The sequence below is a fragment of the Sesamum indicum genome, linkage group LG13, assembly GCF_026168435.1.
Source record: "Sesamum indicum cultivar Baizhima isolate 11 linkage group LG13, ASM2616843v1, whole genome shotgun sequence".
Lineage (NCBI taxonomy): Eukaryota > Viridiplantae > Streptophyta > Magnoliopsida > Lamiales > Pedaliaceae > Sesamum > Sesamum indicum.
The window spans coordinates 8,965,347-8,989,891 of NC_142669.1; the positions used below are offsets into that span (position 1 = coordinate 8,965,347).

The following is a 24,545-nucleotide window of genomic DNA, read 5'->3' on the forward strand; positions in this document are numbered from 1 at the left end:
CACCACCATTTGAAAAACCCGGGAAACAAGGCGGGTGGACGCGAAGTCGCTCGATGGCGCGGCATTCTCGCAGGGTGCTTGCACCAGTTACATTGAGTACGCTTTAAAGGGAGAAACCAAAGAGAGAGGTTAACCCTTTCAGAAGCGTTAAAGCGTAAAACAGGCGTTGTGTGTGGATTGGGTGTCTGGGTCGGGTCGCACATTCGCAAGAATCACCTTCTTCACCTACATCGCCATCTGCTAAAATAAATCAGAGACAACCAAAAAAGAAAACAACCAACTCGTCTTTTTGTTTGTTTGTTATTGTCATTATTATTGCATGTTTTTATTGGTCTCAGGTTTTCTTGGTTGGAAAGGGTCCCCTGAGTCATTGCTAAAAGCAACCAGCTGCTGGGTGCTGTTCTGTTGAACTTTTTTTATCAGGGTTGTGGGAGTAATTGTTGATTTTTGCCTCACTTCTTGAGGAGACTTTTTCATGTTTTGATTGTCCTTTTTTCTTTTTTCGACGTAAAAGATCGTTTGTGGGTGGTGTTACAAAATGATGTGGAGGGACCCAGGAACCCCAGCTGATGATTATTATCAGGTCCGCCCTGAATGCAAAGATGTTCCTGAAAGCAAGTTCAGGATCAAGGTTGGTTTGTTTCTTGTCATCTTCTTTTCACTTGTTGTATTAAACTTCTGTTATGTTCCTTTTGAGTTTCTTGATATCGTTAGTGTGTGTTTGTTTGTTTTTTCATATATAAAAAATATTATAAATGACATTCTAGTTTTATTTTTTAGGCTATCTGTTTTAGCTTTAGAAATGGTTGAGAAATTTTCGCGGGTTCGATCATGAATGATCAAATAATACATTTACGATTTCCTCTAAATACGGTGTCCTGATGAGAGAATTGGTCCTGTTTGAATTTTGATTTGCTTTAAGAGTTAATAGAGGATAAACGATAATCCTAAGAGTCGGGGGGATTGCATTTGCAAATCTGGGGTAGTGGATCATCTTATGATGTGGTTGTTTTGCCCTCTTGTTCATTTGTTATTTTCTCTCTCTATGTTTTTTTTCCTTAAAAAAGAAAGGACATCATGTCAAGCTAAGGATAATAGACGATGAACGTTAATTTGAGCTTTGGGATTTTTTACGCTAATTTGACAACAAGTTGAACAATTACGATTGCTTAGATCAAATTGTTACATGTGAGATCTTGTTTGCCTGCTGACTGATGCTTTTCTTTTTCCAAAGGCTGGCAAAACTTTAAGTGCCCGGAAATGGAATGCTGCTTTCGCTCCAGACGGGGTTCTTGACATAGGCAAAACGCTGAATAGAATTCATCGTGGGGTAAGTTTTTGCCTGGATTGTGTTTATCTACTGCTTTTAATGGTAAATGATCCTAGACCTGCTTCAAGACTTTTGCTTTGTGATGATGATACCTGGTTTTTCTCGGTTGCATAATGCATAATAGCTTCCTTGTTTAACAAAAGATTCTTCTTCTACTTTTGGAACTTAACAGTTTATTTTGAGAAACATAATTCAGCAATCTTTCTATTTACTTCAGTAAGTTTATAAGATAAGAAAGAAATTTTAAGTTATGTTGTTGTTGTTTGATCTGTTGTTTTGTCTTAGATCAGCTATCATTACTGCATGTGAGATGAGAAATCTATTCTGATTCCTACATGGTGTGTTGTGAAGAAGTTATGATTATGAAGGTAATTCTTGTCATTGTTGTTTGTGGCAAAATAGGGCATTCACCCTTCAATTAGAGGTGAAGTTTGGGAATTTTTATTGGGTTGTTATGATCCTAAGAGCACTTATGAGGAACGTGAGGAAATACGAGAACAGCGAAGGTATCTCTCTTTTACCATCCTAACAATCTATTTCCATATCTGATTCAGTTTTCAACATAAACATTATGCGGTTTCCCTTGTATCCTTTCAGAGCCAAGTACGAAATTTTGAAAGAAGTGTGTAAAAAGATGTTTCCATTGATTGGAAGTGGAAAGTTTGTCACTGCACCAATAATTAAAGAAAATGGTGAACCTACTGAGGATCCAATTGTACTTCAGCAAATTAGTCTTGCGAAGGAAGATGGGGCTGAGGAGCATTCGGATGTTCCCATGAGCAAGAAAGAGATTGAGTGGAAACTAACATTACATCAAATAGGTTTATGTTTATGTTATGATTTCCTTGCTTTTCTCATATCTAATGGTCAGTGGCTCAGCAAACACACATGACATTAGTTGTGTGTCTGTATATGCCATATGCATGTCTTTCTATATATATGGTCATTTGCCCATGTTCTTTTGATTCGTCATCTGTTCTTTAATATTTATGCCAGGTCTTGATGTGGTTCGTACTGACCGGACGCTAGTGTTTTATGAGAGTCAAGAGAATTTGGCCAAACTTTGGGATATCCTGTCTGTCTACTCCTGGTTCGATGGAGACGTCGGCTATTGCCAAGGTTAGCCTTAAAATTTAACTTCAATGTGTCTATTACCTGAGTTGACAGACCAAGGTGTTTGCAATGTCATAAATTGTTCCATACCTCTGCCTTTAATATAATTGCCTAGTTCATATTGCACATGCATATTTTTAGTTGGCATCCCACCAGTTTCTCTTATAACAAATTATGGAATGATGACTCTTGTCATCTTGGTTTCTTACAAGACCACATAATAACTTAAAATACTTTATTCTTATACGCCACAGGATTTCGATTTTGTTCAAAGTATAAGAGCAAACGATAATTATTTCTCATATTTTGTCTGGTTCTACTAAAGAATGGGAATTGGTCTTTATATTCCTATATACACTTTAGATGCTACTTATCTCAGCATAACAGTGAACTGAATACTAGTTATATATCTCGTAATTGAAAAATAGGCTTCTTTTTTGAAGTTTTGCATGCTGAGCAGGTATGAGTGATCTTTGCTCCCCGATGATTATGCTCCTTGAGAACGAAGGAGATGCATTTTGGTGCTTTGAACGTCTGATGCGGAGATTGGTAATCATACGTTATTCCTTTTCATTTGTCATATGTGATGCTTTATTATTGTTGTTGATATCAAATTCCTTCTTGTTAAGACTTGTAAACTAAGAACCTCTCTGTATTGCCAGATATCTGAAAAATTAGCTGTATTCTGTTAAAAGGATATTCTTCCCCCGGTTTCTTTGCTGTAATCTGTCTCAGTGACTCAATCAGTTCTCCTTGTTAAAATTTTAGGTTCATTTTTAACAAACAAAGGGTCTTGAATTTTTTTTTTTTAGCATTTTTAAAAAATGAAAGTTTGCTTTGTTTTGGAAAATACGTTGAAAAACGTCTTTATTGAATGAATTTTCAGAATCATAACTATGTGATGCTGAGGATTTATAAAAACTTCACATCCAAATAAGCTGTTGCATGAAGAGATTGTATAAAACATGTAAATTAATTTGATATGATGTTATTTTCCATTGCTTATCTCCTCTCACATGATGTGCAAATGACATCTGTGAACTTGATACTCTTTTCCTTAATTAAATTATAAATGGAAGAACTATTAACTTTACACGAAATGTCAGAGATGTGTTCAAAAAGTTGATAATGAAGTTGCTTCCTTCTTTAGACGTTCGCCTTTCCCAGTAACTATTGGATATACAAATAATCATGTCTTTCTCTCAATTTGATGACCACTGTGAGAGCAATTATCGTCCTTCTTAATCTTAGTATGCCTGGTGAAACTACAATGGTTTTGTTTCATGTTCTCCATGATGTGTTGCAGACCTGTAGTTAATGAATTTTTATGCAGTCTTTTAATGCCTTTCACCTACTTCTTCAGCTACTTATGATACGTTGTTTCTTGAAACTCCTCTAAAGCGAGGAAATTTCAGATGCACTGAGGACTCTGTAGGGGTGGAGTCGCAACTTAGTAATCTAGCTTCAGTGACACAAGTTATTGACCCTAAACTTCATCAGCACTTAGGTTTGCCTCTACAAATTTTTCTCCATATGTCCATCTTTTCTAACTTTTCAATGAAGATGCTATAGCGGAAGTAACAGACATGGCATCTTTTTCTTGATAACAGAGACCCTAGGCGGGGGTGATTATCTCTTTGCTTTCCGAATGCTTATGGTTTTGTTTCGTCGAGAATTCTCTTTTGGTGATTCACTGTATCTTTGGGAGGTAATTTTTCATATCTTGCACATGCATTCCTTCTCAGGCTTTCTTGAACAGTATTCAGGTATCTGTTATATTCGCTGAAATTATCGTAAAAAAGTGTACGAGATACTCCTCAAAAATTTCCTTCTTTTCTTGCTCTTCTTCCGTTTGCTGATTGATCTTTTCAACAGATGATGTGGGCTCTTGAATACGACCCTGATTTATTCCTCATGTACGAGGAGGACTTGGAAGCCTGTGAAAGACCAGACGGGACGAAAGGAAAGGGCAAGTCGAGGAAGCAGTGCGGAAAGTATGAAAGAGAAAATATGAGAAACGGAGGCGCTGCACCGCTCCCTATTTCAGTTTTTCTTGTAGCCAGTGTCCTAAAGGACAAGAGTACTAAGCTGCTAACAGAGGCCCGCGGATTAGATGATGTTGTTAAGGTTAGCTCTCGACCAGTTCACAAATTTTCTCGACAAGCTTGCTGATAGTACGTTAACCTTTTGTATATAGAAAATATTACTAAACCATACAGAACTTTGTATTCACATTAAAGCAATGTATCAATAGCGCTATGACACTGATGTGCCGTTAAATTTTCAGATACTGAACGACATGACTGGTAACCTCGATGCTAAGAAAGCATGCATTAACGCAATGAAGCTTCACAAGAAGTATCTAAAAAAGGTATTAACTCAACCATTCTGCTTAGTGGATCAAAACAAGACTCTGTTTGTTTCCCCTCACTCAGTTTGTTTCACTGTGCTATCAGGCAAAGAATTGACGAGGACAAACGTTGGTCCCATGTAAAAACGTCTTGGCCAAGCCAAGGAACAACCACCTGCGTGAAACGAACAACTTGGATGTTTTCATGCAAATCCAATCTCAGAGACTTCGTCAGGAGCATGCTGAAGGAGGCAAGCATGCCTTAAAAAACACCATTGCTGTATGTAAAACTATTTGTTAATTTTTTTTGAATGCTAGTCGACGACACTTCTTGTAGAGGTGGTCTACTGGTCTGATACGTTTTTTCACTTTATTTTTTTATTTTTTTTTGGAGATATATAAAAGCACATTTTTTCTGTACAAGATTCTTGTATACATACGTATTTATTCATAAATGCAAGAGCATCAATTTTGGGATTGACCGTAGAATCAGTAGGGCGCTTGTCTTCCTCAACCACCCTCTGGAACAGGACATCTTGACAGCCAATTTGTGTTTTTACTGAATTTTTTTTCCTCATTATTACCTACAGTATGCTGAAAAAAATTATAGGATTATTACACCCATATCTCCTAAAGTTTAGACGCATTGCCAATATACGTCTTAACTTTTTTAAAATTTACATTGCACCTCTCGAGTTACACTTTATGTTACTGACTCACTTTAAAAGCTAAATGGCAAGAATATAAAATAAAATACAAATATCCTCTTTTTATTTAAAAATTACTAATATTAGTGGTCATTGAACAACTAGCTCAATTTGTTGGTCCTCGTTATATTTTCATTTGTTTTTGTGGTGAATTGATCAAAATACCTTGTGGACTATGAACTATTATTTCACTTACTTTTATATTTTTTCTGAAATTCTTTTGTGGACTAAGTGAATAATTTCTTTTTACAACTTTTGAATTTTTTAATCCACCTCATCCGATTTATTTTATAATTTTTATTTTTTCCAAAGAAAAAAGACAGTAAGGGCAAAGTTGATAATCACTGACCACCATCCAAGAGTTACATAATTTTATCAAACATCATATGTATTTGTAAAACTTCAAACAATAATGCAACATTCGTAATTTTGTCAAATTTTATGGGAGCTTATTGTAATTTATATAAAAAAGAAAGTGCTTTCAAATATACTTTTTTGTTGCCTCTGCTTTTTCTCACATTTAATTATAAGGAAAAGAAGAAAAAGGTTGGGGTATCCAAATTCGGGTACTCAACCTTAACGAGTACCCAATTGGTCGGATACCCAAAAAATTGGGTGCCTAATGGAGATTGGGACCCCGTCTCAAAATCCGTCGTTTCTTCCAACTGTGTGTTGCTGACAACCACAACGCCTTCTTCTCTAATGCACTCAGTTGCATCCAAGACCCTTTGGGAGGCTTTGCTCCCCGCCTAGTTTCTTAAACTTCTCCCAAAAAAAAAAAATTAAAAATAAGATGGGATGGGTGATCGGACGTGGGAGGTGGCAAGCTCTTAAGACAACCTGTGGATAGTTCGGCAGGTAGAGAACCGGCTATGGATAGCCGCGGTGATGGTAACTATAGGGTATGCAATGATGACCCTACAACGAGAGTGGGCGTGCGGAAGAGAGGAACTCAGTCAACAAAGATCTAATAATTGCTTGGAATTTCATACTCTATATAAAAATACATATCCTACAATGATGATCAGTCCTAGCAACGGAAACCTATGGTAATAATACACTTTATACAAATAACAATCGATAAAGTATAACTCAATCACACTCACTTGAGCAGTTTTGGCAGCACTTGTGTATCACTCATGGATGAAAAGGACCAAACCAAGATTCGAGGATAAGAACGATGGCGCAAAGCTGGTGGCCAAAATTGTTCTAGAGCAATTGAGGATGTGTTTCTTGGAGCTGGGCTACAGCAGACTCTTCAATCATCCGTTTTGTATAGAATTTGGAAAATAGCTTAGTCTTAGCGTTATGTTTCAGCCGAGCTATAGAGGGATCATATGTTTTTATTGAAATTTACCATTACCAAAAGAAAAATCAATATTTAATAAAAGAGAGAGCTTGTTTATGTTGAATGTTGTAAGAGTGTAGAAATGCAAATGAATGATGATTCTAATATATAGAGGTGTTTTGACGAACTCAAAAATGAATTTGGGACAACAGAATGACCATTGGGATATAGCTATTACTTTTGCCATGGAAAATTTAGTTCCATTTGTGATGGATTCGTGAAGGATTTTGGACCGAATCATGTTACCTTTGTAGTTTTACAATTGCAAATTGAGACAGAAGAAGAGAACGTAGAAAATCCATTGCAAACCATGTCAAAACTTGCGGCATAGGGATTTTCATCGCAAATTAGTAGCAATTCGGGAAGCATTTTCCAACATATTTCCCACGGTAATCTGTCCCAAAGTCCTTTATTTTAGTTAAATTCAAGTGAGAAGGATGTTCCATTTCAAAGTCTGTCACAAATTGTGGACTGGATAGAAATTGCGATAAAGCACTCTCCTGGAATATTCCAGCATTTGCAATAAAGGTTGTGGCCTCTCATCAAAATCTTGAGACGGATATTGCGTCATTTTTGCCCATTTATGTACACTCCATCACAATTTTTTTTCAACAAAATTGCAACAGTTTGTGGCCGATCCAAATATCCGTCGCTAAAAAATTTTTTTGGTCTAGCATGAAACAATAAGACATTCTTGTCGCCTTTTGGGGCATCTATATGGCTTTATTTGGTTCCATTTTTAAGGTGTTTTTCTTTGTTTTTGGTTGATATAGAAAGAGAAAGAGAGAGATATTCATGTGCAGTTTTTAGTGTTTTTAATATGTTTGGCTCTGCCTTTTCTATTAATGTATGTGTTTTTGGCTATCTTTTAAAGGGTGAAAAATGAAAACAAACAAAGTTTGGCTATCTTTTAAAGAGTGAAAAATGAAAACAAACAAAGTTTGACCATCTTTTAAAGAGTGAAAAAAATGAAAACAAACAAAGCTAATACTCTGGTATATTTTAGCAAGGAATCTATCCTTGAAGAAACTTTAACATCAACAACTAAAAACTCAAGAACTACAGGCACCATTTTGCATCAGATACTGCTGTGTGAAGAATATGCAAACAAGACAGATGAGCCCAAGACTAGTTTTCTTGTTGTCTTAAACTCTTGTGAAGTATTCTGACAGAAGTCCGATGCATGGATTGTCTGTTCACGTTTAAATGCAAAGCATTGTCAGGATCATAGTAAAAAATGAACAGTGTGTCCATTTTTAGGAATTTCTTGGCATGATCATAAAGATAAGAACATGTTAGTCTGTTGCTAAGTACTCTAAGAAATAAATGTTTTCATCTGTATATAGTAAGCTAAAGAAAAGAGTATAAATATTCTTAGAAACAAGGAGAAATACCTATATAACAAACTACTTTTATTCAAATCTCTTCATCGGCTTGCTGAAACAATAATGTCTTAAGTGTGATAGCATCCACAGCCCTGTGGTTCTTTATCTCCTCTTCAAATGCCACTAGCGTCTCCACTTTCTTGCAGAGAAAAACTATCCAGACAAAAATTTATTAACATGGGAGCTGGGGAAGCAGCATTGAATTAGGAAGAAGCCTCTGCAGATTTCCTCAGTTCAAGCGATCCGTCAAGAGCAGAAAAGAGAGAGCAAGAACAAGTATTGCAGGAAGAAGGCCGGCCGACGTTTGATGGGCAGGACTTTGTTTAGGAAACTCTTTGGGAAGAGCACACTCTTCACCGTTAAAGAACACTTTTGAAGGGAATCCTTCCCCTGCTACAACATTGAGATGAGGAAGGTGTTTCTTGGAGAATTGGATCACAGATTGCTGCTTTCCTGGAATTCTCGGTTCCACTAGAGGTTTACTTGAGTTTGTCTCTGCCATCAAGTAGTTCTCCCCTGGATTCCCTTGCATGAAAATGGTGTTACTGGGACTAGTCATTTTTGTGCCGTTGAAAGTATATACTTTCTCAAGAGCGATTTGGGGCTTCTTCATCCGGACGGCGGAGAACCAGTCGACGAAAGGTGTGGTTTCCCAGTTGAAAATAGTTACCCTTGCTGTCCATCCAGTCCTGTAATCTGAATCAATGTGCCAGTTTATGCTCACTCCACAGTTATCAGGACAAGGCAGTTTTTTAGGCAGTTTCTTGTGCTGAATGTGGGAGAACGCTTTTGCAAGTTCGGTTCTGTTCTCGAAAGGCACAAGCAGAGCATTTGAAGGAAGAGCCAGGGCGGGCGCATTGGCGTCACAGCGGGTGTCTTCATCACAACCGCAGGCGCACGTGTTGCAAGGGATGACCCCATCAGCATAATAAGCCGAGTAGCTGACGCAGCATTTAGCTTTTTTGGGCTTGGGACTAGTGATGTTACAACTGATTTGCCAGCTTGCGATGGCTGCTGATATGGCAGGAAGTCCGGTAGGATCTGGGAACTCGGTTGGATCAACTCTGATGGGCGGACCACACCTGTAGGTCGGATTGAGGCGGCCTTGGATATGCCAGTTCTGAGGTGGGGTGATCGCGGTCCTATTCATGTCAGGTGGTAGCTTGTAAACCTCCATCTGGAAAATGGCTCTTGCTTTGGTCTCGTTCATCGTTTTTGGCATAAGAATACCATTCTTGCAGCAAAAAGGCAACTTACCAACTTTGTCATCGTTCTCTTTCTCAGACGGGAGATCCGAGATGACAGGAATTTTTTGGCAGTTGACTACATTAGAGAAATCCAAATCCTTATAGTACTGTCCTTGTGCGCCGTAAATGCATTCAGCTGGATCTTTTATGTGAGTATAGGCTCCCCTCATGCTGTAAATGAACTCGTTTCTCATCCACTGAAACGTCAAGTTCCATTGATCGAGACGACCAAGCGGATTGTTGTTGTCAATAGTGATCTGTGCATGATATGATGCCTCATAAGCTTGAACGATGTCGTAAGTCATGGTGAGATCGCCCTGTTGGCGTTTGAGGAACTTGGTTTTAGTGATCTTTTCCTTTGGTTTATATTTCGGGTCCTTTCTGCAACAGCTATACATGTAACCACCTATACAACTCAAATCCAAATCCAATAAACTATCAGACACAGCCAAGAAAAGGACTCATCATAATGCAAAATTTAACAATGAAAAGAAAGAGTACAAGATCATCCAACACGTAACGAATCAACGATCCCTCGCAGCAATTCTTCTCTAAAACAATTTGCAATCACAGAGAAGCCATTTTATGCTAATTGACAGAAAAAAACAGATCCGAAACAAGATTGTCAATACCTTTCTTGGTGAGTTTAGGACATACATAACCATCATTGGCAAGCTTTATGGACTTGGGCAAGGGAGTAGCTTTGGCGCTGACCCCAAATTGAGTCCCTTTCAAGGTAACCTGAGCTTGCATCTGCGTGAAATCCCCAGCTGTGTCGATTGCCGTCTTCAGATCAGCCTGCGGATATCCCGCCAGCACCGTCCCATTCTTCCCCACACGAATGGGGAACCCATCCCCATCCCCTTCCGGATCCCCATCCAAAATCACAGCCCCATCAGCCCCAACCAACAGCTCATTATACTGAAATCCTACGAAAAGCTTCCACGACTTGAGCTCGGTCGCCCCCGTATTCAACACGGTGGCCAAGGCCCTAAATGACCACGCCTGAGCCGACACGTTCTTGACAAGCGGATACGTTTTCTCCCTGCCCTGAAAGTTGTATGATATGAAGATCCCATTACAGTTCTGCGCCTCCTTAGGCGGCGTGTACGACTGATCACCGTAGTCTTGAGCATTACATACCCCAATCATGCTATGACAAAACAGGGCTAATGCAATCAAGATCCACATGTCCCATGGTATCCTTATCATGTGTGATGATTCTTGTCTGAACCTCATCATGTGTCTGAAGGGTAGCAATTTTCCTTTCTCTTTTTTTGAATTTCTTGATTTATGTATGAGGCACCAGCAAGTGCCCCTATGCAAGAGCTGCCGGTGCAAGAGAGATAATGTGAATTACACAGATTCAAACCTGAAGAAGAGACTATGTCAGAGGTTGTGAGTGAGGCTTATAAGAGACAGCCATTTCTGAGGTACTCAATTCAACCAATTCTCTTCCAGTAGTTGCACCGTTTGTTGCGGAGACAACGTTCATGCATATGTATCTATACATTAATTACATAACTATGTCACAATTTCTTTCCCCCTCACATATGTATGTTTTTATTACATGTTGTTAAGGTTGTAAGTGTGTTCCTATTTTTGGTAAAGGCTGTAATACTACCATTGGAACTTTGAGAGAGTTTGGTGGGTGGTTTTTGCTCTAGTTACTTATGTTATGTTTGGTTTTTTTAATTATTAATGAATGAAATATTCACCGTAAATTACAACGAGTTTTTATAAGTGTTTGTATAATTATAAATAATCCTCGTCATTTGAGAAATTATTTATACTCCTGATTTTAATAGTCGTCCCACAATTAGCCCAATCCATTACGTATTCATCATTGCTCTGTGATCAACGAACCAGAATGCCCTTGTGGACTATGAATTATAATTTTACTTATTTTGAAATTTATTCTTATTATTTTTTATGAATTAAGTGGAACAATTTTTCATCCACCTCATCAATTTTTTTATGTAGATATTGGTAATTTTTCAAACAATAAAGGAATATTCGTAATTTTATCAAACTACATGGAGCTCTTTGTAGTATTTCCTAATATTGGGAGGAAAATATGTAACGTCCATAGATTTCATACATAATTGAAAGACTAGTTAGTAATTATTAAAAAAATTTAGATTTAATCACAAATAAATTATTAGATTACAATTTTTGAATATATTAAAACTTGAAGAGACTGAATTGAAGCTTTATAAAATTATTTAGGAACAAATCATATAAATTTAAAAAAATGAAATTTCATAAAAGTTATAATATATATATACATACAGACAATATTTGCATGAACTTAATTTATACAAATCATTTTTACCTTTTAGATAATTACACATACACCCACCAAAATATCATTATCACTTACATAAACAATCCCTTATTTTTTAAAAACTTGCACACACACCCTAAAAATATTAGCATCATCACACAGATTACCTCTATATTTTTTTTGCTAACGAGAGTAGTTTCTGTAATTATGCAAAATACATTAATAATTTATATAAATAAATTATAAATTAGAGGTGTAAATGTAATTATTCTATAAATATATTATAAGATTTGCATGGTACAAAATAGGGCAGGCACCGAGTATGTGCACGTGTGATTTGATTACCAATCCATTTCTAATAAAAAAAAAAACAAAAAAGTAACATTTGTTTGCACACGTAACTTAGATGAGCTAAATTTTTTCATTTCTGTCCGTGACCCCAGCACACAGGTTAATATTTATTCTTCTAAATTATTATTTGATTAATATATTTATTAAATATAATTTATATTATTTGATGTAATTTTTAAATAAAAAAATTATAAGTTTAACTATTTAAATTAGTGATTAATTAAATATCATGTTTGGTTTAAAAAATATTATAGTTGAATAATTAAATTACTTGATTTGTTTGAATTATTACTATAATTAATTTACTCAATTTCATCGGGTTTATTAAACAAAAGGTTAATTATATGTATTGGTGTTTAATTTAAATTTTATAGTAGCGAGAAATTAATTGAAAATTTATGAAAATATTAGAAAATTATATTTAAAAAATATTATGATTATTAAAAAAAATATGATATCTTTATAATAATTTAATTAAAAAATATTGTTAAGAATGGCAACTATAAAAATATGAGGAATTTGATAAAATAAAAATTCTTATGAACTAATTGGTGAATTAGATATATACCTCGAGAGATTAGAATGTTTAATTATTTAGAAGAAAATAAACGGAAGGTTTGAATTTTGATGTAAATATAATATTAAAAGATTGGTAAAAACATACAAATATTATGTATATTTTACTCAAAATTTACGGTATTTAACATATATCGATTATATATATTATAATTGTTATAAGACGCGAGGATAAAGAAGATAATTGAGTTGCTTCTTCTATTACTGTACCCGTTTGAGACTTGAGGTAAAATATAGCTAATTGAATTTATATATATGTACGCTTGTTTATCGTAAACCTAACTAATATTCGTTAAATGCTTATTTAAATTACTTTGATGTTACGTGTTGTTGTTGTTGTGTGCCTATTTACGATCATGTATGTATATAAAGACTGATAGATGATTTTGATATATTACATTTTGTTGTTGAATGGAATTGAACGAGGAAGTTAATGATGAGTATATGTTATTTTTATAACATTTACATATTATTTGATAAAAATAGAACTCAATTTACTGATCAAATGAAAATTTCTCATAAAATGAATTGTAATAAAAAAATAATATAACAATTAGTTCTAATGAAGTGTGACTTAGGGAGTGCTACAATATTATCGATGGAGATTGAGAATCTGAAATAAAATATTAGGCTTTTGCTAAATATTACTTAATTTGGGAGTAATTATCTTACAGCAGGAAACTTGTGTATAAATTATAATTGGTTAAGTAGGAAAATGGGTTGTAGATCCTGCAATTATAGGTGTGGCACTTTTAATCTTGTCTGATTTTAAATTTGAACTAAAACAAATAACACATTTACTGCACTTTAGCATTGTGGCTAAAAGACAAATAACCCATTCAGTCGCAGATATTGCTGAATTCGCTACAAATTAACACATGCTTTATACGTCACTCTTAATTTGGATATTGCAATCATTTGTTGATGTAATATATTTGTCCTAAATTTATTGTGAAGAATATACCGACAAAATACAATTTTAATCCTATAACCATACCAAATTATACTTCCATCCTCTCCAATTTCCAACATAAATTTAGCACTTACAATTTTCTAAAAAAAATAAATACATCAAATTTCTTTTTTTAAAAAATGCCGAGTGAGGTTTAATGGAAGGGATTTATTCCAATCTTCTTAAAGCACTATTTCACATACGGCAAATTTCTATCCTTCATGAGACAAATCACAAATATTGCTAAACAAGATACTTTAGAAACTCAATGTCTTTATGTTTGTTTATCACAAATACTCAAATAAAACTCCATATCTTCTCAGGTAAACTCGTATTTTATATAGAAATAGAATAAACACCCTCCCCAAACCTCTAGAACATTACAACCCCTCCTCAGAAAGGGACAGGAGAAACACAATGGTTCAGAACAACACTTCTTCATAAAAGTTCTCGTATTCCAACTTTCAAGTGTGCGCATCTATATGGCGTGCGAGTGTTTAAAGAAAATAGCTTTCGTTAGAGCCCTTTTGCTTCAGATGTAAACATAGTACATCATTAATTCCAGCCCATTTTGCAAGCAATAAATATGTATCAAACAGTCGCAATCTGTTAAAATTGCACCCCTCAACCTGGAGTATGATTTCATTTCCCCCAGGAAAACTCCCCTCAAGTTAGCATCAATAGATAGATGGAAAAGGGTGCAAATGAAAGGTACACAAGAAGACAAGTTGGTTTATAGTATTTGAATCGAGCACATCACAATTATTCATATCCATCAACACTAGCAAGCCTTCAATCAACATCACACATGATACACGCAACTAAACCAAGAGGTAAATAGTAAAGTATCATAGGGTATCAGACAACCACATAAGCATTACAATTAACTTGATTAACAACTTCTTCACATATCGTACTTCACATGATGCAACATCGAGTGGCAGACAAGCGGACGCTACAGCTCAAAAACCATGGATCTTGATATGCTCCTTTTTCACAATTCCAGCCTGTTAACAAAAGCCAAGGATTACGTTAATAGGATATAGTCTTGTACACAAACTTAACTGAGCACAAACATCAACACCATGGTAAATGCCTCAATATATTTACTATTTTATTTATCCAGGAAAAAAACAATGTTCATCCTTTTTCTTTCTTATTCTTCAGTTTTGACATTTTTACTTCTGAATAAACTTGTTCCCATGTCAATACATGTAAAGATCAAACCGTGACAGGGTGATCACCTGAACAAGAAAAGTTGAAACGTTCTTCCGCTGGTCACCTTGTAGTTGAATAACCTTGACAAAAGGAAAAAGAAAAATATAAGGGAATAATGTTTACTCTCTCTGAAGAAAAAGAAATAAAAAGAAAGTAAAGGAAGACTTGAATCAACTCAAACCTGGCCTAGTTCTGGGTCCTGAACAACAGTACCATTGCAGCAAAACTCTTTCTTAAGATCCTTCAAGATTTTGTTATAGCTGAACTCTTTCTTCAATCCCTGCACAGTTGTCAGGCTTTTCCGACCATTCCGCTGCTGTATGCGAATATGAACATAGTCCTTTGCCCCAGCACCCGAATTCTCAGCATTTGCATCAGCAAAAGGATCTATCCATCACATGAAGCACTAATTTAGTCGGTCCCAAGAACGAGAAAAGGACTTCTAATGTCTTTGCATCAAAATAAGCCTCCAAGCTTAGATCAACTTTTTCCCCTAACTTATTATTTACCAGTATCCTTCTTTAAAAGCTTTATTTACTATATTCAACCTCTCCAAATTTGAGTTCAAGCAAGATAAAAATTGAAACAAACAAAGTAATTATCGAATTTAATCATTCCTTTCTTTTTTTTTTTTTTTTTTTTGGTGTGTGTGTGGGTGTTGGGTGGCTAGGAAAGAGAGAAGATAAGGAAGAAATGCATACCAAAAGCAGTTGGAACCTGGATATCAAGATCAGACATGAAACTTGGCTGATGCAGGAAACGCAAACAAGAGAACCTTTCAACCTAGATCTGAATGCTCACACCTAATCAAGGAGGTAAACAAAAAAACAGATAATTAACCAACATAACATGGCACGTCACATGCTCTCTGAAAAGGTAGCCTGAAATTCTTGAGCATACAGTTCAATTAATCTAATGACATAATATGGAGGCCTCCAGATCAAGTTTTGCAAAATAGCATTGTAGGTCACAAGCCATCCTCATTTATTTACTGAAGGCCACACCCATATAGTACCGTAGGAGGATTCAGAACTACTCATACAACTTAGCATCATTAACCAGCAAAAACATGACTGGTGATTAATAAACATTCCCAAGTGACAGCAGACTCATCAAGACCACCAGATTTTAAGAAGCAACAACAGCTTAAAGTTCAAGTTATAAGAAACCCAAAAGTCCGGAGATCACATCCATTTCATTCAAACAAAAATCCGCAAAATCAGACAGGAACAATATGAGAAGTCCAATCAAAATCACAACACATTAACCTCCAAGAACTCTAAAAACATCCTATTCTACAGGCCTTCTCGCTTGAACGGGCTAACAATTCAACAGGGGAAATAAAAGGGCCGGCGTCAAATCGGCTCATAGAATGATATCAATCACAGATAACGGAAAGAATCAACAATCTAAACCCCCAAGAAAACCCGTACATGAAAAACCCTAACAAACTAGTAGGAAAATAAAATTAGAAAAGCAACCTAAAGCCCTTCTAAATAAATTTCAAAAGGAAATCACAAAACGCAAAATCTTCAATTACGCACCACACAAACAAACTCGATTAACAACAGGAAAAATGAAACGAACAAAATCAACATCAGACCGTCAAAATCAATCACGATTAATCCATAGAGATCTGAGAGGAGTAGAGGAACAAAGGGCAGAGGAGATCACCTGAGCCGAATACGAATTGAAGATGGAGAGAAGAGAATGAAAGAAGGAAAGCCCAAATCCAATTGGGGGAAAACAGAGAGAAAAAGGAGGAATAAAGACGGTGGCCCTCGTGGAACTTCGAGGCTTTTAAAAAGCAGCGTGGTTGGGGTTGGGGTTGGGATTGGGATTGGGATTAGGTCGGCCGCGAGGAAGACTACGAGAAGGGATCCTATATCCTGCTTCGCGGATTGGGGGTGCTTGGACACGTGGCAATCATCATGTAGAGATGTCTCATGTGATGATTAAGTACCCGGCCCATGAACTCACGGGTTTGGTAATGTGAAGTAGGGTCAGAGTAATGGGCCGATTTGTTTGGCGAAATGGGCATCTAGTAATTTGGCCCATCAAACGATGGATGAAATAGAAGTAAAAAGCTGCCCACATTGTCATTGGGCCCTTTTTTGTTATTGAGTTTTTTTTATATATATTAGTTGTTATGGCAAATTGTCTCTACGTGCATATAATAAATAATTATTTATATTTTAAAATATATTATAAATAAAAATAAAATATATAAATCAAAAAATTATATTTAAAATATATAAAATAAAATAAAATTAATTTAGGGATACTATTGATACAAAAATATTTGGATGGGTGAAAATTTCATATTAGTATAGATAGATAGTATAGATCACATAAATGAGGAAAAGAATTTGAATAGGGGTGTTTGAAACTATATAAGAATGTTTGTTATAATTTAAAAAATTAGTATTACGGTGCAAGTAATCGCTATATGTGAATCAAAATAGAATTTTCTTTTTTATATAGTATAAATTATATTATTTCCCATGTATTACGACACCGTATTAGAACTATTTTTAAGCTTTAATATTGGTATAGAACAACTTTTATTGGCAATAAATAATTATGCCACACCAGAGTTAGGATTCGTTTGATTCAATTGAGAGAGAAATCTGAGTAAAATGGGGAAAAAAAGTGAAAAGAAAAAGAGTAGGGAAAGAGTAGTAGTTTTTCCTCATTGTTTGATATGATTGAAAGAGAAGTAAATTTAAAATACTTTTCTTTATTTGGTATGAAAAAAATATATATTGAGAAGAACATAGTAGTTTTATAATTTTACCAATTAGTTATTTCTCTTCATTTTATATTAAAAAATAAATAATTTAATGATATACTTAAATAAAAAACCTAATTAGTACCATTTTTTTAGTATAAAGTACACTTTGCCCACCTGAATTATGTTTGATGTAACACGTACCTCCTCCAAAAACTAACAAATATAACACTTACTCTCTATAGTTAAATTTTTAGACACTTTCGTGTTTATATTATATATAGTTCAAAAAATTTCTTTTTCTAATAATTTTGTATTTTAAGTTTAATTAAATTTTTTCAATTGAAAAAACTATCTTTTAATTATAATGAAGTAATCAAAAATTAGTAAATTAAATAGTCTGAATGTTATTATATTTTACAGACTCCAAGTTAAATAATGAATGAATACAACAAATACACAAAATAATTTCATAAAAAGATTTTATTAATTTTGGAATAAAACTAAGGTACTAACTATTTGTTCTTTTAGATAAAAATGAGTAATTAAATAATTTTTTGAATATATTTTCTTTAAAAAAATTTAAAAAAATATTTAACTTTTGATTAAGCGCATACATATATATTTGTCAATTTTTTTGAAAAAGCATAATGAATTATTGGTTAATTATATTTGTTGTACATCTACTATGTATATTAATTTATACTCCACCTGTAATTTAAATTCTTTTCTTATTAAAATAATTCAATATGCAAAATACTAAAATATATATTCAAGATAATATAATTATTCAAAATATGAGGAGCATTTTGATCCAATCAAAGGGATAAGTGTTATATTTATTAATTTAAGAGGATAAGTATTACATCAGAGATAGTTTAGGAGAACAAAGTTTATTTTACCCTTCTTTTATAAATAAAAATATTCATCAAAATTCGTATCGAAATTATTCAATTTAAATAAAATAAAAAATACTATCAATGACAGTAAATAAAGCATTGGAATACAAATAATATAAATATAAAATGTTTATCTCTTTGTTTTTATACTTGTCCGAAAAGTTTTGTGTAGGTCCGATTAAAGTATCCAAACGCTCCTTTCCCTATACATTTTCACTTGGAATTTTTTTAATCATCCATTTTTCACCAAAACCAAACAAAGAAAGTTGGGGGTGGAGCGGAGGATAAGTCCATTTGATTTCATGGCCTGAAAGTGGACAGATAAAAGCGTAAAAGAGAATTCAGCATCATGCCCATTGAATATCAGCTCCGAATGAAGAACAATGAACAACCAGGTTAAAGAAAAGGGCAGGGCTTGCAACTGAAACAAGCATCCTTCCTTCTCAACATGAAGAGATGAAACGGAGCGTTATTGTAAGAGGCCTAATAACACAACAAATCATAGCTCTTATAGATGATGACAACTCAAACGTGTAGAAAACTGAAACGGGGCTCAGTACTGTGTATGTTTGAATGCAACTCGTCTCAGCCTGTTAAACATTAGTATAAACCCAACAAAGATGATAGAACCAAATGGACCAGCAAACTATAAAACTCAATATGAACAACCAAACAGATGAACAACCAAACAGGTGAATAAGGACTTACTAATACCGTCACAGGAAATCAATTGTTTTCTCACTTTAAAGGGAATCCAAGACGATACATAAACTTACCATCCAGCCGATTAGGGAAAAAAGAACACTGCTAACTGCAAACCGATCACTTCAACACCAGAAGCATACATGTAACCTATCTTCTACCATAGATTCACGGAGATTGAATTCAGAAAACAAAGAAAAGGTAGGATTCGGTCGCGGATAAGTTCTTGCAACCAAAAATATGTATTTCCTATCACCATAATGAACGATCCAAAATATATATCAATATCACCAGAACATCGAAGAACAAGTATGAGAGAAATAATTACAAGTAGAATATTATTCATAGGGGTAAACTCCCATAATTCTTCAACGCATCATCTTCAACAAACATAAAAGATCGACATAGCCATTCAATAATGGCTCACAACAGAAGAAAACCAGATAGCAAACAGGAAACAAACACCATAAGCAGACAGACACCACGAACAGAGACACCAGACATATCCACCACAAACAACCATGGCACCAGCATTGATCGGACAACATTCAGAAACCACCACGGAGACGGAGGACAAGGTGGAGAGTGGACTCCTTTTGGATGTTGTAGTCAGCCAGGGTCCTTCCATCCTCCAACTGTTTTCCAGCGAAGATCAACCTCTGCTGGTCCGGTGGGATACCCTCCTTGTCCTGGATCTTTGCCTTGACGTTGTCAATGGTATCCGAGCTCTCAACTTCAAGGGTGATGGTCTTCCCTGTAAGGGTCTTCACGAAAATCTGCATACCACCACGGAGCCTCAGAACCAAGTGCAGGGTAGACTCTTTCTGAATGTTGTAATCCGCCAAGGTGCGGCCATCCTCCAACTGCTTTCCAGCAAAAATAAGCCTCTGCTGGTCTGGTGGGATCCCCTCCTTATCTTGAATCTTGGCCTTCACATTGTCGATGGTATCGGAGCTCTCAACTTCAAGGGTGATGGTCTTGCCGGTGAGGGTCTTGACAAAGATCTGCATACCACCACGGAGACGCAGCACCAAATGGAGAGTGGACTCCTTCTGGATGTTGTAGTCAGCAAGTGTTCGCCCATCCTCGAGTTGTTTACCAGCGAAGATAAGCCTCTGCTGGTCTGGGGGGATGCCCTCCTTGTCCTGGATCTTGGCCTTGACATTGTCAATGGTGTCAGAGCTCTCGACTTCCAGGGTGATGGTCTTGCCAGTGAGGGTCTTGACGAAAATCTGCATGCCTCCACGGAGACGCAGGACCAAGTGGAGGGTAGACTCCTTCTGGATGTTGTAGTCGGCAAGGGTGCGACCGTCCTCGAGCTGTTTGCCAGCGAAGATCAACCTCTGCTGGTCCGGGGGGATTCCTTCCTTGTCCTGGATCTTGGCCTTGACATTGTCAATGGTGTCGGAGCTTTCCACCTCAAGGGTGATGGTCTTGCCTGTGAGGGTCTTCACGAAAATTTGCATTCCACCACGGAGTCGCAGGACCAAGTGGAGGGTAGACTCCTTCTGAATGTTGTAGTCGGCGAGGGTGCGGCCATCCTCGAGCTGCTTGCCAGCGAAGATCAGCCTCTGCTGGTCCGGGGGGATTCCTTCCTTGTCCTGGATCTTGGCCTTGACGTTGTCGATGGTGTCAGAGCTTTCCACCTCAAGGGTGATTGTCTTGCCGGTGAGGGTCTTCACGAAGATCTGCATTCCACCACGGAGACGCAAGACCAAGTGAAGGGTAGACTCCTTCTGGATGTTGTAGTCGGCGAGGGTGCGTCCGTCTTCAAGCTGCTTTCCGGCGAAGATTAACCTCTGCTGGTCCGGGGGAATTCCTTCCTTGTCCTGGATCTTGGCCTTAACGTTGTCGATGGTGTCCGAACTTTCCACCTCAAGGGTGATGGTCTTGCCTGTAAGAGTTTTCACGAAGATCTGCATCTGTACGATCAAAACCGGCTTATCAGTAAACAAACTAACAAACATCCCCAACAATTCCAGTCATATTAACCCTAAACCTACAAAACCAACTACCAATTAACACAACAATTAACTCCCCCCCCCCCCTTATACACAAAATTCAACAACCAAACAATCAAGGGGAAGCTTAATCAAAATCGGAGACTCTTCACAGAGGCCCCAATACCAAAACCAATAAATCAAAAAACCCGATTTTTCAAATCATAACCTAAACCAGAAATCATCCAACAGGAGATCAAGCTATAGAATACACACGGATAAAGAGATCAAGAACTCGCAGCCTCACCTTGAAAATAAGACCTAGAGAGATATTTGGAGAAGATGATAGAGGATTGGAGAGGATTGAAATTCTACTATGAACGAGAAAGAACGGTGAGAAACGCCTCCTTATATAGGCGCGGATACCGACTTAGAAAGAAAATTGCCTTCACCAGTAGCCTATAATATAAGGCCACGTGTTTGGATGACGTGTAGAGCACGAATACAATACGGCAAAGGCAAGTTGTCCTTTTCTTTGAATGGCGGAGATTATTAGGAAGCGTGAGGACCACCACACTTCCACGCGCTCTATTATTCCGTTGCACACTTGCTTTCTTCTTTTTCTTTTTTTTTCCTTAATTAAGATTTCTTACAAGTACAGATAAATTTATTGTAGTTTGAAAAATTATATATAATACCTCTAATATTTATTTATAACTAAAAATAAGTTTTTTTATTGTCAAAATTTACTAAATTTACTTATATTAACAAAAAAATTGAATAAAAATTTGATATTTATTTTTTATTAATTTATTACTAATTTATTATAGATTAAACAATTTTTTTTTATAAAATTATCCTCATAACAGTAAATATGTATATATCCTCAAATGCATTAACATGTGAAGACGTATGAGGGTAATTTGATCATAAAAAAATTATTAGACATACTATAAGTCAACAATAAGTCAATCGGAGGTAAATATAGATTTTTTTCGATTTTTTCGTTAATATCAACAAATTCGTTAAATTTCGATTGAAGAATAGACTTATTTATTAGACATAATCAAATTTTAAAAATGTTATATGTAAATTTTCAGACCACGAGAAATTTACGTTTGATTACACTAAAACTTCAGGAGATGGGAGTATACTTATCCTTAATTTATTTAATTGTTCTTGTATTACTATCATTTTAATGTAACGCATAAATTATTTTATTTCATTTTAAATTTAAAATATTGTCTCTCTATTCTTAAATATAAATTTTAAATACGAAAATCTTTATAAGAATATTCATATTTATGTTATTACGTAATATAATTTAAAGAACAAAGAGGAGGAAGCAATTTTAAATGCTTGATTTTGAATTTAATTTAATGCATATTGAGCTAGAATTAGATAAATAATTGAAGTTCATTTTTTATTTTTTATATAATTTAGAAGGTGTTTGATTAAATTTATTTGATAAAAAAATAAACCCGTATACTTTATAAGATGTTTTTAAAACGTATCAAATTTAATAGCGTAGACAAATTAAGAGGCCCCACATGAGAAAAAATATATATATTAAATAAATATTTCTATCTATATTATTGGAATTTAGTGAAAATTAGTCATTTAACCCTATAAATATATAATTTTTTTTAAAAAAATGTTCAGCCCAGAAAATTTAAAAATAAGTAAAATGATAATATAGAATATTAAATCAACATAAAAAGTGGAATAAAATCTACTAAAAGTCAACGAATTGGACAAATTATTAGACAATCATTAAAATTAAGTAATATTGATAAAGTTTTAAATAATAAAAAAATATATAATTATATTAAATAACTCGTCGTAATTTATCTTTATTATTTTTTTTATTTTGGGATTTTAAAATAATATTGCCTACATTATTATTTTTGTTTAAATAATAATTATAAGAATGAAAGAAATATGGGTGCCACGCGCCCCAACAGGGTTGGGGATTTGGGTAAGGGGTGTGGAGGAAAATAATTGAGTAGGTCCAACAAATTTAGGTGAACTATAATTAATTGCATAATTATGAATCACAAAATCGTATTTTATTTTTTTGATAAAGATAAATTATATAAATAAATAAATAAAAAATACAACAACACCGTTCAAAAAATACCGCTTTTGTGTGTGTGCCGTTGAATCGACGGCAACTTGTCATTAAAAAAACCATACATCATTTTCTATTATTTTAATAGGAATGCTTCTGTTGTGTCTGAAATGAAAGATAATCCGTTCTTTTGTTTTTTTTTTTAATTATTATTAGAATAATTATACTGTTTTTTTAATTTTTATTGTAATTGTACGTAAATTTTATGTAATCCAAAAAAAAATTCAATACATGTTAGACGACATGCATTGTCTTTTTTTTTTTAAATATATTTATTGTTATATGTTATAATTATTTTTAAATTATAATTGAATAATAAAGTTAAAGATATATTAATTTAAAAATTACAATCAATTACTACAAATATTATAAATGATCACCCTCGTCGTAAAATAATATATATGAGAATATCTGCATTTATACTATTAATTAAATAGGGAGTGTTTAGAAAAATTAACTTCGTATACAGTAATTCAAAATACATAATTTTGAAAGATAGTAATTGCCGGTATCTAATTTTTATTAATTTTTTTTATACATATAGTTTATATATTCATGCTATTATAATTCACGAAAGGTGTACTTACCGTCTTTTTTCTCCTCATAAACATGTAAATTTTGCTTTTTTCTTTTTTTTTGGACATACGTTGAGTGCAGTCGACTGTTAGTTATCAAATAAGTTGAGGGTTTAAGTATAACTAACTTTGGATGCTAAATATATATGTTCTAAAATACCCTCAAACAAATTAGTCCATAATTTGAGAAATTACATTTAGCATCAATGATGTTTGCTTTCATCTAATAAATTAGTCCCACTATTAGTCAAAATTCACTAAATTTGGCGATATTAGTAGAAAAAATGAATGAAAAAAAATAATATATATTCTTGATTGATTTATTACTAATTTATTGTAGGTCAAATAATTTTTTTCGAACTAAACTACCCTTATAACAGTGAAGATGTACCTTTTCATGTGCATTAACGCGTAAAGATATATGAGAATAGTTTGATCATAAAAATATTCATTTTACCTGCAATAAGTTAGTAATAATTCAATTGGAGGTAAATGTACATTTTTTTCTTAATTTTTTTGTTAATATCAGCAAATTGGGTTAATTTTGACTAACGTATGACCTAATTTGTTAGATTGAAACAGACCTCATGAGTGCTTGATGTAATTTTTCAAACCATAGAGAGTTTACGTGTAATTACACCAAAATTTAGAAGAGGGGAGTGTATTTCTAAATTTATACATTTATATATTTTATAAGTTGTTT

At 34.5% G+C, this 24,545-nt stretch overlaps 4 protein-coding genes across 6 annotated transcripts; 1 reads left to right on the forward strand and 3 right to left on the reverse strand.

The window, feature by feature from the left end:
• Positions 1 to 30: 30 nt before the first annotated feature.
• LOC105176716 (rab GTPase-activating protein 22) lies at positions 31 to 5,274 on the forward strand. 2 transcript variants are annotated; one of them, XM_011099614.3, is made up of 12 exons: positions 31 to 424; positions 515 to 631; positions 1,235 to 1,330; positions 1,733 to 1,836; positions 1,928 to 2,151; positions 2,327 to 2,449; positions 2,904 to 2,992; positions 3,845 to 3,950; positions 4,054 to 4,151; positions 4,319 to 4,570; positions 4,731 to 4,814; positions 4,900 to 5,274. In XM_011099614.3, exons 2-12 carry the CDS (start codon positions 539 to 541, stop codon positions 4,909 to 4,911), a joined length of 1,281 nt encoding a protein of 426 aa, XP_011097916.1. In that variant the 5' UTR covers positions 31 to 424; positions 515 to 538; the 3' UTR covers positions 4,912 to 5,274. The 2 variants fall into 2 exon arrangements, with proteins under 2 accessions (XP_011097916.1, XP_011097915.1); XM_011099613.3 differs by having other exon boundaries at positions 32 to 631.
• Positions 5,275 to 7,822: 2,548 nt separating this feature from the next.
• LOC105176717 (COBRA-like protein 10) lies at positions 7,823 to 11,100 on the reverse strand. 2 transcript variants are annotated; one of them, XR_016063802.1, is made up of 3 exons: positions 10,113 to 11,100; positions 8,243 to 9,886; positions 7,823 to 8,040 (listed from the first exon to the last, which is right to left on the reverse strand). XR_016063802.1 is itself a non-coding variant. In XM_011099615.3 (2 exons), exons 1-2 carry the CDS (start codon positions 10,720 to 10,722, stop codon positions 8,463 to 8,465), a joined length of 2,034 nt encoding a protein of 677 aa, XP_011097917.1. In that variant the 5' UTR covers positions 10,723 to 11,100; the 3' UTR covers positions 8,061 to 8,462. The 2 variants fall into 2 exon arrangements, 1 of the variants encoding a protein (XP_011097917.1); XM_011099615.3 differs by lacking the exon at positions 7,823 to 8,040 and having other exon boundaries at positions 8,061 to 9,886.
• Positions 11,101 to 14,358: 3,258 nt separating this feature from the next.
• On the reverse strand, positions 14,359 to 16,712 carry LOC105176718 (protein translation factor SUI1 homolog). Its single transcript, XM_011099616.2, has 5 exons — positions 16,539 to 16,712; positions 15,566 to 15,667; positions 15,046 to 15,251; positions 14,891 to 14,944; positions 14,359 to 14,653 (listed from the first exon to the last, which is right to left on the reverse strand). The coding sequence occupies exons 2-5, from the start codon at positions 15,600 to 15,602 to the stop codon at positions 14,609 to 14,611; spliced, it is 342 nt and encodes a 113-aa protein (XP_011097918.1). The 5' UTR covers positions 15,603 to 15,667; positions 16,539 to 16,712; the 3' UTR covers positions 14,359 to 14,608.
• Positions 16,713 to 19,508: 2,796 nt separating this feature from the next.
• Positions 19,509 to 21,557, reverse strand: LOC105176719 (polyubiquitin). The gene is made up of 2 exons (XM_011099617.3): positions 21,444 to 21,557; positions 19,509 to 21,118 (listed from the first exon to the last, which is right to left on the reverse strand). The coding sequence occupies exon 2, from the start codon at positions 21,116 to 21,118 to the stop codon at positions 19,745 to 19,747; it is 1,374 nt and encodes a 457-aa protein (XP_011097919.1). The 5' UTR covers positions 21,444 to 21,557; the 3' UTR covers positions 19,509 to 19,744.
• Between the last annotated feature and the right edge of the window lie 2,988 nt (positions 21,558 to 24,545).

What these genes read in the sequence shown, in the direction of transcription:
- LOC105176716 (XM_011099614.3), top strand. Translation starts at nt 539, where the DNA reads ATGATGTGGAGGGACCCAGGAACCCCAGCTGATGATTATTATCAGGTC. An exon ending in TAAACTTCATCAGCACTTAG is followed by an intron (nt 3,951 to 4,053) that starts GTTTGCCTCTAC and finishes TCTTGATAACAG; the next exon opens with AGACCCTAGGCGGGGGTGAT. An exon ending in ATTCACTGTATCTTTGGGAG is followed by an intron (nt 4,152 to 4,318) that starts GTAATTTTTCAT and finishes TCTTTTCAACAG; the next exon opens with ATGATGTGGGCTCTTGAATA.
- LOC105176719 (XM_011099617.3), bottom strand. Translation starts at nt 21,118, where the DNA reads ATGCAGATCTTCGTGAAAACTCTTACAGGCAAGACCATCACCCTTGAG.
- LOC105176717 (XM_011099615.3), bottom strand. Translation starts at nt 10,722, where the DNA reads ATGATGAGGTTCAGACAAGAATCATCACACATGATAAGGATACCATGG. An exon ending in TCCTAAACTCACCAAGAAAG is followed by an intron (nt 9,887 to 10,112) that starts GTATTGACAATC and finishes TGAGTTGTATAG; the next exon opens with GTGGTTACATGTATAGCTGT.
- LOC105176718 (XM_011099616.2), bottom strand. Translation starts at nt 15,602, where the DNA reads ATGTCTGATCTTGATATCCAGGTTCCAACTGCTTTTG. An exon ending in CCAGGTTCCAACTGCTTTTG is followed by an intron (nt 15,252 to 15,565) that starts GTATGCATTTCT and finishes TGTGATGGATAG; the next exon opens with ATCCTTTTGCTGATGCAAAT. An exon ending in TTTCAACTTTTCTTGTTCAG is followed by an intron (nt 14,654 to 14,890) that starts GTGATCACCCTG and finishes TTTTGTTAACAG; the next exon opens with GCTGGAATTGTGAAAAAGGA.